The sequence below is a fragment of the Echinops telfairi genome, unplaced genomic scaffold, assembly GCF_000313985.2.
Source record: "Echinops telfairi isolate 266 unplaced genomic scaffold, ASM31398v2 ScPeMD7_6;HRSCAF=24_0, whole genome shotgun sequence".
Lineage (NCBI taxonomy): Eukaryota > Metazoa > Chordata > Mammalia > Afrosoricida > Tenrecidae > Echinops > Echinops telfairi.
In genome coordinates, this window is record NW_022103902.1 from 14,792,586 (window position 1) to 14,810,661 (window position 18,076).

An 18,076-nucleotide genomic window follows, 5' to 3' on the forward strand; every position below is an offset into this window, starting at 1 on the left:
TAATTTTTTTTCATGTCTTACACTGATTGCTGTCTCATTTCACCCACTTTTCTGCTGTCTGTCCCCCTGGGATGGGGGCCATACATAGATAATTGTGGTCGGCTCCCCCTTACTCCCCCCACCCCCTTACCCTTCTAGTATCGCTGCTCCCCTTATTGGTCCTGAGGAGTTTATCTGTTCTGGATTCCCTGTGTTGCAAGCTCTTACCTGTACCCGTGTACATCCTCTGATCTAGCTAGAGTTGTAAGATAGAATTGGGGTCATGGTAGGGGCGGGGTTGGGGAGAGACAGGGAGGAAGCATTAAAGAACTAGAGGAAGGTTGTGTGTTTCATCGGTGCTATACTGCACCCTGACTGGCTCTTCTCTTCCTTGAGGCCGTTCTGACATGGGTGTCCAATTGACTACTGATGGGCTTTGGGTCTCCACTCTGCCCATACCCTCATTCCCATTGATATGCTTTCTTAAAGAGACTTGACTGCTCTTAAAAGCATCAGGACATTTTTAAAATTTTAGAACATTTTCATTTAAAAAGCATCATCAATTTACTAAAGATATAAGTCATTTACATTCAGTCAAGAAAATTAAAGCCAATAAGCAAGGCAGAGAAAAGTGAAAAATTTACTCTTCAAAAGAGTTCAATACTCCTTAAGGATGTTCTTTAGATGTTAAAAGTTTAGAATAACTAGTTACGGTAAGTTCTTACCATCAAACTTGTCATATTTCAAAAGGCCCACGGCTTCCTGCATGGGAGTCACCCTTGACACCATGTCTGCAGCATCACATGCTAGTTCTTGCTTAAGTTTGGTGTCCAGCCAATCACTGACCAGTTCCTGAGCTATCAATCAAACAACAACAAAAATCTTTTTAATACTTGAATTGCTTCGGAGACTTTCTTCATTCACTGTTTTCATTCTTTCATTACATGTTAGCTGAGAACCTGTCTTGTGTCCATTAATTTTCTAGATGCTGAGCAGACACATAGCCAAGTACAAAATAGAAGAAACAAATATACAAGCATCTTTGTCACCATGAAGAGATACTGGGGGGGAGAGTCAATACATGATTAAGTCAGAGAAACATAAAGCAAGGAAAGGAGGCATGGGGTACAAGAAATAGATGGTGGGTGTTGCAATTTTCAATGGGGCAGCCAAAGAAGAAGAAAAACCAAACCACACAACAATTCACTGCCATCTAGTGGGTTCCATGCCCTAATATAGAGTGGAAATGCCCCTGTGGCTCTCTGCAGCTGGAACTCTTCATAGGAGTAGAAAAGCGCTTCTTGCTCTTGAGGAGAACTAGTGGGTCTGAACTGCCAACCATGCAGTTAGCAGCGCAATCCATAGACCATTATGCCACCAGGGCTCTTGGTCAAAGACAAGCCCATTGAAAGGAAGCTGTTTGTGCAAAGAAGGGAAGGAAATGAGAGTGTGAGCCAGCTGGGTATGTGAGGGCCTATCACTTCATTCAGAGGGAAAGCAAGTGCAGGCCCCACGGAAGCACTGTGTCTTAAGTGCTAGAGAAATCGTGAGGAGACCAGTGTGGCTGAAGAAGAGGGCGAGAGAGGGAGAGTAGTAGTAGATGAGAGGGAGGAAGTAACGAGGGTTAAGCAGGTTGTTTATAAAGCAGTGGTTCTCAACCAGGTACAATTCTGGCCCCCAGGGGATGCTTGTTAATGTCTGCATGCATTTTTGATGGTGGTCAAAACTGGGGTGTGGAATGGTAATGGCATCTACTGGGTAGCGAACAGGGATACTACTTAACCTCACCCAACGTTCTCACAACACATAATGATCTGGCTCAACATGCCAATAGTAATGAGGTTGAAAAGCGCTGGTTTGGGGGTTTCACGGTCATTCTAAATAGTTTGCCTTTTACTCTGAGTACAATGGGAAGCCACAAGATGGACTGAAGTGAAGAAGTGCCTTATATTTTAATATCACTTGGGCTCATATGTTGAAATAAACCATAGGAGGTCAGACCCTAAAACAGGGGGCACTAATTGGAAGACAAAGGCTAGGAGTGAGTTGGTGGTGACCGGTGCCTGGGATAGAGGTGTTATGAGTTTGTTATATTATAGGTTACGTTTCAGGTGGAAACAACATGATCTGCTGATGGATTGGATATGGGATGTGCAACAAATCTACCAGATTTTTCTTTAAACAACTGTAAGGGTGGCATTGTCATTTACTGAGGTGGAGAAGGCTAGGAAGCAGAGGGCTTTAGGAAGAAGATGAGAAGTTCAGTAATAGACATGCTAAGTCTTAAGTAAATTGTACTGTGAGATAGGTATTGGCAGTTCAATTTGGTTTCAGGGAAGAAGTAAAAGCTACATAAAATGAGTGTAGGAGTTGTTGACATACAGACAATATTTAAAGTAGAAGAGACCACCAACAGAAGGCGGCTGATAGAGTAGACTAAGTCTTGATGAATTCTGGTAGATTTTAAGAATAGATTAAGGGGGAATCAGCAAAGCCAAGTAAAAAAGGAGTGTCCACTGAGGCCAGAGAAAATTAGTGTGTGAAATCCTGAAAGCCAAATTGTAGTGGGAGTTCTTTCTTAGTGAGTCAGATAATCACCTGGAAATCTATTGGTATGGAAAACATTTCTGCTTTAGCATTATTTGCATTATCACAAACTACTCTTAATGTGCGGGGCATGGGGTTTCAAAGAAGACACTATGTCTACTTCAGATGACCTTTGTGATTATCACAATTCTCAAGTAGCTCTCAGGGAATGGGGTTTCTGGATAGGGATGCATGATGTAAAAATTTGGGGGGGAAATGAATCAGGTTGTTGAAACTAATGGTCTTATTATCTGTATCATACTAGCACGCTAACATCAGTGACAAGGACATGTAACACTTATCGGTTCATTTTACTATGTCAAATTGTCTCTGGGTGTGGTTCTGTTTCATGAGACAAAATGGGCTTTAAATATACCTGTACTTGCAATACTGGAGTTAACTTCAGAGTAAATTAGTTTCAGGGCAATAGAAAGAGACCAAAATTAAAGAGAAAAAGGAAAACTTTTGTCATAGAAAGCAAAATGAAAAGACAATGAACTTTTCCCATGAACTTTTGAATTCCTCTCTATGTTGTGGATTATGCTTTAATAAATTGTGCTCCAAAGAATTGTTACATTGCAGCATTAAAATTTTTTTCTCTTACCTTCTTCATAGGCTTCCTCATAATCCTCTATTTGTGCTGATGCTTCCAAATTGATGACTTGACCCCAAAGTCTTCTGGGTAAAACTGAATTTCCAGCAGAAAATGGTTTCGAAACTGCCAATTCTGAGGCTCTCTCCACTCTCTTCAATATCGGAAAAACAACAACAGCAACAAAACACAAAGCACCATTAACATGATACACTCTTTGTTTAGCTAGACAATTTCTCTCCTGTTCAACAACCTTTATATCAACCACTATGATATTTCATTTTTTCTGTTTTTGAAGGAACCCTAAGATTTAAATGTATTCCTCCCCTCAAAAAATTGTCAGCCCTTTTTGACACACAGTACAGTGACATACAATAAAGGGGACACAGTGGTTAAGTGCTCAGCAGCTAAGCAAAAGCTCAGCTGATTGAACCCGCCACCAGCTCCATGGAGAAAGAAAGACCCGATGACTGCGCCTGACAGAGGAGAGGCAGCCCACCCCTGGGGGCTGTTCTACTCCGTCCTCTTTGCCGGGAGTTGGGATTAACTTGACAGAAAGGGGTTTTGATAAACAGCATGAAATAAATTACACTAGTCTACTATCCTTTAAAAGGCACTTACAAGTATTTATATCTGCATGGAGTGTTATTTAAGCTTTAGATAACTGTTTGCAGCATTGATCATGGGATCTCGATATTTTGTTTTAAATAAAGGAAAGTTTTTTCTTAGTTTCTGTATCATGACATTCACATGAACATAAAGCAGAGGCGGAGTAACATTTCCTCAAACTATTACCATGAAAGAAATCTCTCATCATATATGAGAGTAAGCCAAAAGGCATTCTATTAGCCTTCCCCTCCACTGTACTTCAGCAACAGCAACCTATATATAAGGTCACCCTGAACCAGGTCACACAGAATTACTCACTGCTCAGGACAAACATTGACAACCCGTTCTCTCCTATCAGCCCCTATCCACTTCCCTCCGTCATTGTCTCTGCTCTTACAGCAGAGGAAAGTTCAAAGTGGATGTCAGGAGAGACTCTGAAACTGCAGAGTGGCTAAGACACATGGAGGAAATGGTGACGTCAAAGAGCAGAACAGAACATTTTGAACCAGAAAATTTCAAAGGGCAGCTTGAGAGGACAAAGTAAACTATTATAATGAAATGTGCAAACACCTAGAGTTCAAAAACCAAAAAGAAAGAACACATTCCGCATATCTTAAACTCAGCATATCTTAAAGAAAAAATTCAATCCCCAAGTGGCAATAGTGAAAGATTCTATGGGAAAAATATTGAATGATGAAGGAAGCATCAAAATAAGATAGAAACAACCCACAGAGTCACAAGGAACCATTGCATAGGAGCAATAGCCAATAGTACTGAAGGAAGAACTCCAAGCTGCACTGAAAGCATTAGCTAAAAACCAGGCTCCAGGAATTGATAGAATACCAACCGAAAAGTTTCAATGAGCGATGAAAAACACTAGAAACCTATACTAGAAAATTTGGAAGACAACTAATACTTGGCCAATTGACTGGAAGACATCCATACACATACCCATTCCAAAGAAAGTTGACCCAACAAAATATGTCAATTATTGAACAGTATCATCGATATCCCATGCAAATAAAATTAGCTAAAGATCATCCAACAATGGGTGCAGCAGTACATTGACAGGGTGCTGCCAGAGAGAGGTTCAGGCTGGATTCAGAAGACTCACAAGAGGACATGGAGCATCTGAAATCATTGCTGATGTCAGATGGATCTTGACTGAAAGTAGAGAATACCAGAAAGATGTTTACTTGTGTTTCATTCACTGTGCAAAGGCATTGGACAATGTGGATCATAAGAAACTATGAATAACCTTGTAAAGAATGGGAATTCGAAAACATTTCATTGTGGTCATGCAAAACCTGTTCATGGACCAAGAAGTAGTTGTGGGAACAGAACAAGGGAATACTGCATATTTTAAAAACTGGAAAGACTTCCGGGAAGATGGCAACTGAGTAACACATAACAGAGGGACTCCTCAGAAATCAGCACAGGAGAGTTACTGGTAAGAGGGAAATTCCACACTGCTGGGTCACAGGAGGACCATCATAAAGATAAGTAGGCACAGATCCACTAGGGTTTGAGGGGCTGGGGGCTTTTGGCTTAACACAGTGGAGGCCAGTTATGGTTTGACCTTAGCTCCACCACTGTCTTGACTGGAGCCTGGATCATTTGGGGCCAGTGCAGGGTCTTTATCTCAACACAGCCACAGCTTGCCACTGCCTCGGGCAGGGATTAAACCCCTCTAGCCCCACTGTCAGGGATCGGGGCTCATTTATATTGTCACTTTTGTTTCCCTCACTTCTCTCTATCCCCCCACAGTCTCAGTGGGCTTAGTTTTTTTCTCTCTCTCTTCCCTTTTCTCTCATGCCACTGCCTACCTCCAGACCACTCCCCTTAGCCTAAGGCATTTTCACTGGCCCTCCACCCAGCTGGGAGTGCTCCACCCTCTGCTGGGGAAAGCCCACCCACCCTCTGCCAGGGTATCCTGCCCAACTTCTTCCAAGGAAATCCCGCCCACCCACACTCTGCAATGCTTGACAGTTGGCTGAAAAATCCTGCCCACTTTCTTTGGGGGAAATCCTGCCTGTGTGGCTGGGGGAGCTCCTATCTGTCCTCTGTGGTCCCGTGTGACTGAGGGAACTTCCTCCCACCTGCCAGAGTGCCTCACCAAGGCAGCTTGGCCTAAGGCAGGCTGGCCAACACTCACCAATGTTCCAAGCTGCTGTGGGAACTTCTGCCCAAACTCCACAGCAATCTACTTGACCAGGGAAATTCCACCCCAAATTTGAGGTGCTCTACACCAAAGTGGGCAACCCACCAGCCTTCTGTGGCACTCCCGTTGCAGCGGGCACCTCACATGCCCTCTGAAATGCCCCAAGCCACTGTGGGCCACACTATTATGGCTTCCTGTGAGATCACCCACTATACTACCATACTTGTGGGTCCACAACAACCCAACCTGTGATCCCGAAGAGGACCATCCAACTTTCCCTCCAAATAACAGAGTACTGGTAGACTAGGGAAAGAGTGAAGCCACAGGAGGATAAAGTGGTAGGCCAATTCCATAGTGAAATTAGCTGTAGGCAGTTCAAAGATGTATTCCTACGAGTTGCCCAGAAAGAGCCAGTGCTCTTTGACTCCCTGGAAAATGGCACCTGTATTCTCTAAAACAATGCAACACAACAGCAATCAGCCCCAACGATCTCATTGAAAGAACAGGAGAAACAAAAGGCAATGGCAGAAGATGTCCTGAACCTAATGACATGCATAGAAGAAGCAGACATTGATCTGCCACAGAGATAAATTTTAGAATGCTGCTTGGAGTCATATAGGATATGAAGGAAACAATAAAGAAAAGGATGAAATGATAGAGGAGATAAAGTCCATACACCAAAGAGAAAAAAAGAGCTTAGGGAGGAGATAACAAAAAACCAATAGTAGACGCACGGACCTCAAGAATCAACTGGAAGACGCAGAGAACCGCATCAGTGACTTGGAGGACAGCCAAGCAGACTTTAACAAACGTGAACAAAAATCTAATAAGATCATCAGAGAAGCTGAAGAAAACCCAAGAGCTATGTCTGATGCTATGAATAGGAACAACATTAGAATTATTGGATTACCGGAGGAAGACACAACAAAGAAGCCACCTGCAACAATAGTGAGCGAATTCCTGGAGGAAAATGTCCCCAGCTTAAGGATTGAAAACCAGGCAACCATTCAGGAGGCTGAAAGAACACCAGCTAGACTGAATCCCAAGAAGAAGTCACCAAGGCAAATAATAGTTAAACAATCCAACTTTGAGGAAAAGGAGAAAATCATGAGAGCAGGTAGGGAAAAACAAGCAATCACATATAAAGGTTCCCAAATAAGAATATGCTCAGATATATCAGTAGACACTATGAAGAAGAGGAGAGAGTGGAGTAACATATTCCAAAAATTGAAGGAAAACAACACAAACCCAAGAATACTCTACCCAGCCAAATTATCTATCAAGATAGATGGATAGGTAAGAGTCTTCCCAGACAAGGAAAAACTCAAAGAATATGTTAGAAGAAACCCAGCCCCAGAAGACCAGCACTCACCAAGCATAAATAAGAGATACCACATAGAACAACCACACACAGAGGGCAACAAAGAGAAAACAGCCCCCAAGATAGCATTGGCTTAAGAGTGGAAAGAAGTCAAGAATGAACTGCACACACTTGCACAACACACTGATAAGAAAGGGATAGGTGTGCTTCACACAATTGATGTATGTATGGACTGTGATAAATTGTATGAGCCCCAATAAAATGATTTTTTAAAAAAAGAAGGGTGGTAGAAAAACTCCCAACACAAAAGGTATGACATCATAGACTCCACAGATGGCGATAACCCTGAACATCAATGGACTTAACTCAGGCATTAAAAGATTGAGGCTAGCAGATGGCTAAGAAAACACAACCCATCAATCTACCTACAGAAGACACATCTCAAGGCTACAGACAAAAATAGGCTGAGAATCAAAGGCTGGAGAAAGGCATACCAAGCAAACAGCAATTCAAAAAAAGCAGGGGTTGCAATCCTAATCTCCGATAAAATGGACCTCAAAGTGCAAACCATAAAAAGAGATAAAGTGGGACACTATAGGATGCGCAAAAGAATGGTAGAAAAAGAACCACTAAGAATTTTAAACATATATTCCCCAAACAAGAGAACACTAATACCCTCCTCATCACCGATTTGGATCACTTGTTCCCTTGTCCCTGGGTTTGTTAACAGCACTCCAGAAAACACCCCTTAAGGTCAACAAACAGACCTTGAACTATATTCAGACTTCTCTTTTTTTAATCATTTTATTGTTGTTTTGTTTTCTTTTGTCGCTTTGTTTTGCTCTGCTTTGTTTTGTTTTCCTTTGTTGCTTTGCTAACCAACCTAGGGATAAGAGACCAACAAGTGATCCAAAATCTGTGGCAAGGAGGGTGTAAGAGGCCTAAATGGTAGGACTTGATCAAGTGCAATGTAACCAAGAGGAATTACTGAAACCCAAATGAAGGCTGAGCATGATAGTAGGACAAGAGCAAAGTTAAAGGAAATAGAGGAAAGTGAAAGGAAATGCCCTTGGAGGCAAAGGGCATTTATAGAGGTCTATATACAGGCATGTTCATATGCAAATATATTTATATATGGTGATGGGGAAATAGATCTATGTACATATATTAATAGGTTCAGGATTAAGGTAGCAGATGTTCATTGAGCCTCTACTCAAGTACTCCCTCAATGCAAGAACACTCCGTTCCATTAAACTGACATTCCATGATGCTCACCTTCCTGACACGATTGCTGAAGACAAATGTGTGTATAAACAAATTTGGTGAAGAAAGCTGATGGTGCCCCGCTATCAAAAGATATAGTGTCTGGAGTCTTAAAGGCTTGAAGGTAAACAAGCCGCCATCTAGCTCAGAAGCAACAAAGCCCACATGGAAGAAGCACACCAGCGTGTGTGATCACGAGTTGTCGATAGGATCAGTTATCAGGCATCAAAGAACAAAAAATCACATCATTGTGAATGAGGGGGTGTGCCGATTGGGGAGCCAAAGCCCATCTGTAGGCAATTGGACAACCCTTACAGAAGGGTCACAGGGAGGAGATGAGCCAGTCAGGGTGCAGTGTAGCAATGATGAAGCATACAACTTTCCTCTAGTTCTTAAATGCTTCCTCCCTGCCCCCCCACCATCATGATCCCAATTCTACCTTACAAATCTGGCTAGACCAGAGGGTGTACACTGGTACAGATAGGAACTGGAAACACAGGGAATCTAGGACAGATGACCCCTTCAGGACCAGTGGTGAGAGTGGTGATACCTAGAGGGTTGAGGGAGGGTGGGGTGGAAAGGGGGAACCAATTACAAGGATCTACATATAACCCCCTCCCTGGGGGATGGAAAACAGAAAAATGGGTGAAGGGAGACGTCAGACAGTATAAGATATGACAAAATAATAATAATTTATAAATTATCAAGGGTTCATGAGGGAAGGGGAGTGGGGAGGGAGGGAAAAATCAGGAGCTGATACCAAGGACTCAAGCAGAAAGTGAATGTTTTGAGAGTGATGAGGGCAACAAATGTACAAATGTGCTTGACACAATGGATATATGGATTGTGTTGAGTTGTACGAGCCACCAATAAAATGATTTTTTTTTAAATGAAATTATACTTCAGTATGATGTATCTTCCCATCATACTTATTCAATCTGTATGCTGAATAAACAATCAGAGAAGCTGGATTAAACAAAGAAGAACATAGTATCAGGATTGGAGGAAGGCTTATTAACAACCTTCGATATACAGGTGACACATCTTTGCTTACTGAAAGGGACGAGGACTTGATATAATTGCTCTTGAAGACCATTCAGTATGGATTACAACTCAATGTATAGAAAATCAAATTTCTCACAACTGGATCAACAGGTCACATCATCATAAATGGAGAAAAGGTTGAAGTTGTCGAGCATTTCACTTTACCTGGATTCTCAATCAATGCTCATGGAAGTAGCAGTCAAGAGATCAAGTGATGAAATGCATTAGGTCAATCTGCTGCACAAGACCTCTTTAATTCTGCCTAACCATAGACCAGGACTATGAACAGCCTTGCTCTCATGCAAAATGCATTGGAAAGAGGATTGTTGCAGATGCAGTTAGGAAGTACCCTATCATTTGATCTCTCCAATAATCAGTTTCAATATGTTCTAGTTTTTAACATTTGGTGGCTTTTTTTTTGATTGATGCTTTTATCTGTTTTACTTTGTTATTGCTTGTTTTTATTTTTTCATTAAATGTTTTTCTGTATATGAACTCGAAGACAGGTAAATCTATGGAGACACTAGTGGTTAAATAGTTCCCTGGGGATATGGTAGGGAAGATTGGAGGGAAATGGGAACTAATAACAATTAGTACAAGAATGAAGAAAATGTCCTAAAACTGATTGTGGTGATGACTTATCTATTGGTTTGTATGCCATATGAATTATATACTCATAAAACTTTTGAAAAAAGATAAAGTGTTGAAAAGCAAGGATATTACTTTGAGGACTAAGTATGTCTGACCCAATCCATGGTCTTTTCAATTGCCTCATATGCATATGAAAGTTGGATATTGAATAAGGAAGACCAAAGAAAAATAGATGCATTTGAACTATGGTGTTGGGAAGAATATTGAAAGTACAATGGACTGCCAAAAGAATAAACAGATCTTTAAGGAAGAACCTCCTTAAAGGCAAAAATGATGACACTGTCTCATACTTTGGACATTTTACCCAGAGATACCAGTCTTCGAAGAAGGACATCAGGGTGCTACAATGGAGGGGCATCCAAAAGGAGAAGGCCCTCAGTGAGATGGCCCGACACAGTGGCTGCAACAGTGGGCTCAAACATAACAATGGTGAGGATGGGGCAGGACCAAGTGGTGTTTCATTCTGTTACGCACAGGGATGCTATGAGTCAGAACAACTACCACTACTATTACTATTACTGGTGAAGAATATTAAAGTCCACGAGAGCCAAAACATGACCTTGAGTAGTGTCCCACCTGAATTTATAGACCATTACCAAAGTAGATTTGGCGCTGTGAACACTATTGATGGAAAATGAGCTGAGCTGTGGGATGACATCGAAAGCATCATCCACAAAGAAAGCCAAAGGTCATGAACGATGGGAAAGAAGGAAAAACCCAAAGTTGTAGTGAAGTGAAATTGCTGAGGATAGTTTGTTCCACAGTCTTTGTAACTCCCACGAGTGAATGGGTGGGAGCATATACATAAGGTGTGAGGGATTCTAATTTGGGGATTGGTCAGTTTTGCCCTTCTGATGGGTATGAGTGAGCTATCTCAGAAGCGGGAAGAGGAATCCTGGGACTAACAAGAAAGAAGAGTCACCAGCAGCACGCTTGTGAAGTGCCCTGCCTGAAGAGGCAGAGGCCACAGAGGCAGCAGTCTGTAGTTACTGAGACCCTGAGTGATGGGTTTCCTGGTCCATGGAAGAACGAAAGCTGAACGCATCTGAGTAGGAGGATGGCTTGAAGAGTGGGGAGTCCTTTGGGCATTTACAGTGCTCAAAAACCGCCCCGAAACAGACGCACTGCCATGGAGTCAATGCTGACTCATAGTGACCCTTAGAGGCCGGGGTAGAACTGCCCCTGTGAATTTCCTAGACTGTAATGCTCTATAGGACTAGAAAATCAGAACCAGCTCAAAGGCACCATCTTTCTCTAGAGCAGCGCCTGGTGGTTTTGAACTGCTGAGCTTCAAGATCACAACCAGATGCATAACCACTACACTACCAGGGGTAACCCCTACTTGTAGCACTAGAGGACCTTTTTAGCACAGGCCCAAGCAGGGCAAAGGCTGAGAGGATGAGGACCAAAGAGCGGCATGTCTGCTTGCATGACTATGAAGAGGTGCCCCTGCAAACAAAAGGACTGTATTCTGGTAATGCTCTCTGATCCTGCCTTGTGGTAACCTGGTAAATTCCTGGTGAAGCCCCATAATTGTGAGTATTGCCTATGAGTTCTGGGTGACCACTGCAAGAATTCTTGAACTCAGCAGAGAAGCTAAGTGCGGTGTGAGGACGGTTGGAGTGAGAATAGGATAAAGAAGGATAAAGGCATGTCTGACCTCTGCCTCAGCGGAATTATCCTTGGGAAGATCTAGAGTTAAAATCTCCTGTCTTCTTGTATCTGGTAATCACTTGATACATAAACATGGCTGAAAATAAATTGCTACTAATTATGTTACATCTGACTTCAGTCCAACCTTGCTTGGTGTTCATGATGCCTGATAATTTAGATAATCATTCTTCAAACTAGTACCAGACGGAAGGATATTTTTCCCAGGAAAATGCTGCATGGTTTTGCAATATGTGGCACATAAAATTGTAAGCATGGCAAATAGCCACATTGACACCCAGAGACGTGCACTTGAAGTGTTTAACAGTCCATTTGACTTACATGACACAAGGACTCAAAACTCTACAATTCAGGCCTGGAGATCCCAGAAGTTACCTACCCCAATTTCACCCTATCTGAACACTCAGAACACTCAGAACCCCAACATTAAGTGGTTACTTAGACGCCACTTGAATATCTCTAGTATTAGAAAACTCTTCTAGTTAAGAGAACACCCACTCTATTTTTTGATGAATCTAGTCATTAGAACATTTTTACTTACAAAGATAAGTCAAAATATATTGCTACTAGGGTTCCAGTTCATATATGCACAGGTTTATTCTAAACAAAATACTTTCAAACATGTCTCTGTCATTACTGGATGGTTGCATGTAAGTTCTCGCACTGTCTGCATCTCTTAGGGTGCTTCAGAAAAAATGGGATGGATGCTTTTTTGTACCATGGAAAACATGATTTGGGGGGTGAGAGCTAATATCAAATTTTAAACAAAACTCAAGTGGACATCTTCCAAAATCATTGAAGCCTTGTAACAAATGCATGGAAATATTGGCCAACAAACATAAATCAACAGACATTAGATGGATCAAGCACTTGAAAGACGGAAAGAACAACCCTGATGAATGAAGAAACGGTGACTGACATCCAGAAACTGGAGGGAGAAGAACATAGAACTACCAGTGGTGCGACAGCTCCAGAAACAGGGATCTTACGTGGCTTGACATTTTCCATTTTAACTGAGCATCCTGCCCTTAGCAAAGCTTTTAGCTCTACAGCACCAAAAGCATAACACTAAGATCAGCTGGGTCAAAGAATCTATCTTTCCATCAATCTTTTCAGCAAGATCCAAGGTAATGAAGAGGATTTTATAGAATGAAGTGTAATGGGGTGAGTCTAGATCGGTTGATATGATCCGAAGAGCAAAGTCTAATCATATCAGTGGCTTCTCAGGCGATGTGCTGGGCAAGTTAAATTCATGGCGAAGAGGACACAGAAAGATGGCAGGGACTCAGAGGGTGAAGTTTTAAGAAAATGGAAAAGTTCAATGGTGAAGAAAAGACAGGAAGGTTGCACCAGTGAATGTTTTCCGTCAGGACAATGCAACCCCTCATTCCTTGAGGGTAGCTGTCCTCTGAGAATTTCCTTGGGAAACCTTACCCCTTCCACCTTATGGTGCCAACGCTGCCCCTCCAGACTTCTTTTTTGTTTCCAAAATTCAAGGAAAATGATTTGCATCTTTCAAGGATGCCTACACTGCTGTGTTGACTTGGTGTCAATTGAAGGATGCAAAATTCTTCCGTGAAGGGACTGAGATGGGAACCTCACTTTCAGAAGCTGAGAGAGCTAGATGGAGGCTATGTTGAGAAACCATGGAATACTGTGATGTTTTTGTTGAGTGAAGGTAGTTGTGAATTTATTGGCTTATTTTAATCTTGCCTAATCTTGCATAGCTTCTATCTATGGTCTCTGTGGTCAATGTAGCCACAGCACAGCCTCTCTTATATCTCAGGGAGGCCATCATATCCTCTCCCAAATTGTCTCTTCCCCTGCTCCTCTAATCCTTCTTCATTGTATCCTCCTGGCATTTTAAACAGCATGCGTACACTTCTTGTCATTCGTACACACACAGTTTCATGAAAAGCAACAAAATAGTGAAAAGAGATACTAAAAAGTATAAAAACGAAGGCAACATATAAGGTCACGTGGGAATACAAACAGTATAGAATATGCAAAATAGAGACTTATTAGTCGTCCTTTTCATCTGATGATGTCTGATTCTCAATTCTTTATCTTTTTAGTTTTGAAATGTCCTTACCTTCACCCACTGTTCCACATTGTCAGGATTAAGGGTAGGCTGTAAAGAAACACAGAATATTAGAATACTAATATACAGCTATATCTCTATTGATTTTGTCATTTCAATCTAATCTTCTGGTTTAAGTATATTAAAAAGTGTCCTTTATTCTTTGTCCCCAGCATTTCAACAGAAAGTCTAGGTACAGAAGAACAGAGAATACCCATGTAAGAATCATTAAGCGTTCATCCCTTGCTTGCGACACAGCTTCAGCAATTCTGATTCACTTGATCTGGTGTAAGCCCATCAGTATTTTAAACTTACCCCAGATTAAAATGAAGGGACACACTAGGTCTGCTACATGAAAACCCAGTCAAACACTGATTAACCAAATTATCCAGAGGCCAGAGGTTTGAAACCAGCAGCACTCCACAGGGGAAAGGCATATCAATCTGTTTCTGTAAAAATTTATAACCTTGGGGCAGCTCCACCCTGTCCTAGAGGGTTCCTGAGTTGGAATCAACAGTATGGGTGTTTTTTATTTTTTATTTTGGTTTACAAGTCAAGGAAGCCAGTGCTGGAGCCAGGTGTCTTTCTCCTTGTTTTTATCATTAGGAGCCATTAAGTAGCTGTAGACTCATAGGTACCCCATGTGACAGAGTAGAGCAGTCTCAGAGGGTTTTCTTGGTTTTATCTTTATGGAAACAGATTGCCAGGTTTTTTTCCCCCAAGGAGCCACTGGGTGGGTTAAAGTCACCAACCTTTTCGTTAGCAGCTTGACCCTCAACAGTTGTGCCCCAAGGGCTCCTATTCAGTTCTCCTTAACCTCCTTTTTACAAGTGGAGGCTGGATCAAGGTTTCCTTTTCTCATCTTGAACAGGGATAAGAACTAGGTAGGTAGAGGTGTGGGCTAAATTTTACATTTAATGTATAAAAGAGAAAATGAGGTAGCGATCAAGTAAAGTTCCATCCAGATATCAGAAAACAGCAACAAAATAAACACCAAACTTCACTGCCATCAGTCGAGTCTGACGGATCGTGACCCTACAGGCCAGAATACAACTGTTCCTATGAGTTTCATAGATGGTAACTCTTACGGGAGTAGAAAGGCCCATCTTTCTCCTGAGGAGTATCTAGTGGTTTCGATCTGCTGACTTTGAGGTTAGCAGCCAATGCGTAACCACTACCCCAACATCCTTCCATCTAGATATTCATCTGAAATTGAAAATCAGACTACCAGGGCATTTCTTTTCGTCACTGTGCAACTGTGAGATGCATGCAGAATTCCCTGTAATAATCATTTAGCAAATAGAAGTCTTTTGCTTTGCTAATAATTCAGGTGGGTTTTAAAATAAATAATATCCAAACTAGCATGCTGATACATAAAGATGGGAAAGGCATAATACCTTCTTTTATTTGCATACTACTTGGCCTTCCAAACTCTTCCAGATACTAATTAATGCAGCTGTGCTGCTTACTAAGTTTGTCGCTGTGGAAAAAAAAAGTTCATCCTGTTAAAATACAACTGAACTTCAAGAAGCCGTATTTTTTTACCCTTTCACACTCTAGGCAGCAACACGGAGCACCAATAGCAAATCTCCTTCATTTCAAACACCTAAGAAATTACCCGAAGTTTTGACTTCTCATCAAGTTTACCCTGATCACCTATTTGAGGTCCAATTTATCATGTGTGACAGGAGCAGACTCGGTTTGCAAGTCTCTCTAGGACACCAGTTTTCATGCTTCAGTATCTAGGGCAAGTTATTCATCACACGGAGTATGCCCAGCACACTATTTAGATAGCATGTCAGAATAGACCAATTGCCCCAGGCCCTCAGAATGGCCACACACATGTCTACAGAGCGTTTCTGATGAACGTGTAACTTCAAAGGGTGAAAACACCTGTTGAAACGTCTTGAGCTGAAAGCTGAACAGCCTCTCCATTTTGGTACTCACATTTATACTTAAAGTATTTGTGTGTGCGCCTGTTGAAAAAAGGAAGCTTGTGGACAGCACACACCAGGTAACTGTGATTTTACCCTTGTCCCTTACATATGCTTCAGGTTTAAAATGGAATCATCAGCTTTTCTTGTTCTCAGATGCGAAAAGACCCCAAAGAGAAACACGAAGAGAACCTCTCTTTGTAATTTTGGTTGGATTTTGAAATTCCCGTATGAATAAAACCGGAATTTGGGTTTGGTTGAATGCAATTTGTTTGGATTTATAAATTCCCTTGTGAATGAAATGAGTTGTTTTTCTATTCAATGCCCACGAGTCCTCCTGAGCTCATTTAGATCTTTTTTGTAAAAAGGGGAGGGGCAGGAGGCAGAGGACTTCATGTGAAGACTGCTCTGTCCCTCACCCGCCTGAGGACCAGTTCTTCTGGATTTGGGAATCATCAAAGGAAATGTACTTCGCCACTTTCACGGGGCGGGGACCAGGGTTCATATCCCGCACAGGCACGGAGACGACGGGACCGTTAGTTGGAACAAGATCGTCCACGGCGCTGCCCATCAACGCTATATGGTACCCATAGCCCCAAGTTCCTAAGATGCCTTCACTCAGGCAATGTTGGCCGTGAACTGTAAGGGCAGTGGCGGCCCAGGTAAGGATACCCGGGAGGAAAGAAAGAGGAAGTGTAGGTGGGAATTGGCAGCGCCTCGGGCCGGTGCTTGACCCCGCAGAGCTCCCGATAGGGATCACCTTGGGACTCGGCTTTCTTGTGAATCGTTTCCAGCCACTCAGTTCCGTCCTCTTCCTTGAGGCAGCCTTTCCTTGGGGTGTCAGCAGCATTTTCCAAATTCAGGACCGGATTTTGTCCGAAGCTCCAGTAACCGTTCCTTGACAAAGACTGCTCCCACGTCGTGCTGGGAGTTGTAGTTTCCCCTTCCACAAAGAAGACCGGTCGCCGGGAGCGAATAAACTACCATTCCCAGGAGGCTTTGCGCAGACGCAACGCGTTCGCTGAGTTACCGTTGGCAACCGCGGCCGTCTCCCCCGCCTCCAGGCCTTTTGCGCGCCTTTGATATTACGTTGGCTTTTACTGGCGCCCAGTCATGACGCGGGGACCCCCGATTGGCTTTGTCGAGGAAGCGGTGATTTAAAGGGGTCGAAGATGCTGTAAACTTGACACGTGGTAACGAACTGCCTGGAGTTGGAGGGGCTTGAAACACCCCCAAAATTGACAGGTTGCAGGTAAGCGCCCCTTTCCCGTTGGTGTGGGGGCTGCGAAGCATGGGAGGAGTCGCCTCGCGCCCAGAGGCTTGCTGGTTGCGTTGCAGTGGACAGCATCCACGTCTGCCCTTCCCTTTCTGGGTTGCCCTGGGGGACCTTGGCTTATTCTTGGGGAAGATCCTTTCAACTCGTGTGTTGCTTTTCCTTTCGCTTAGCGTCTGCTCGAGGGTCATGTTTTCAGCCGGAAGTTGTTTTTGGATTGACTCGGAGACTCCAGAGGGTGGAACACAGATCCCCCCGCAAGGGCCTTGCTTATGGCTCTTGGAGCGAAGATAAATTCACCCTTAATTGGCTAAGCCTTGATGTTTCTGGGAACAGTCCTTTTGGAGTTATTGTGAGGTGTCATCTCGAGTCCGTTCCAGTTCACAGTCTGACGAGTCAGGCTAGAGCGGGAGTTTGGGACCCACGTACTTGTGTCAGTTTGACCTTAGCAACTTATTTAATAATCCTTGCACCCTTGGTTTACTTATCCGAAAATGATTCGGATGACAGAAAAATATACCACTATCATGGTTGGGCGATTCTAACATTAAACATCTCCGTATGTGAAGATCGCTGGCTAGTAAATGTAAACTAATTTTCAGACTGAAACTGTGATCGAGATAGCCTGGCACCTTGACTGCTTCGATGATCCTAGGATTCATGCTCCAGTTTGATCTCCAGCAGAAGAGGGATGGTTGAATAAATTGTATTCCATCCAAATGATGCAATATGATCAATGAATTATTTTAAAAGGACAAGTTAGCTCTGTGTCTCTTCTTCGGAAAAGTGATGTATTGTGTATATGTGGGAGAAAAGCAAATTGCAGAGAAATCTTTTTTTCAAAATCATTTTATTGGAGGCTTGTACAATTCTTATCACAATCCATACATACATCCATTGTGTCAAGCACAT

The 18,076-nt window shown here is 42.6% G+C and overlaps 2 protein-coding genes across 3 annotated transcripts in view; one reads left to right on the forward strand and one right to left on the reverse strand.

Moving 5' to 3' along the window:
* The window catches only part of CCDC191 (coiled-coil domain containing 191), a 102,810-nt gene extending 86,069 nt beyond the window's left edge, over positions 1–16,741 (reverse strand). Inside the window, exons 1-4 of the mRNA XM_004706488.2 lie at positions 16,652–16,741; positions 13,970–14,008; positions 3,170–3,311; positions 705–836 (exon numbers count right to left, since the gene is read on the reverse strand). Coding sequence (XP_004706545.1) covers positions 705–836; positions 3,170–3,311; positions 13,970–14,008; positions 16,652–16,741 — 403 coding nt within the window. The remainder of the gene's footprint in view (positions 1–704; positions 837–3,169; positions 3,312–13,969; positions 14,009–16,651) is intronic.
* A 321-nt stretch (positions 16,742–17,062) lies between these two features.
* QTRT2 (queuine tRNA-ribosyltransferase accessory subunit 2) overlaps positions 17,063–18,076 on the forward strand; it is a 25,355-nt gene continuing 24,341 nt past the window's right edge. The window contains exon 1 of one of the 2 annotated variants that reach the window (XM_045286194.1): positions 17,063–17,143. The gene's annotated coding sequence lies outside the window, so the exon portion shown is untranslated. The remainder of the gene's footprint in view (positions 17,144–18,076) is intronic. The other variant, XM_004706410.4, reaches the window with a different exon arrangement.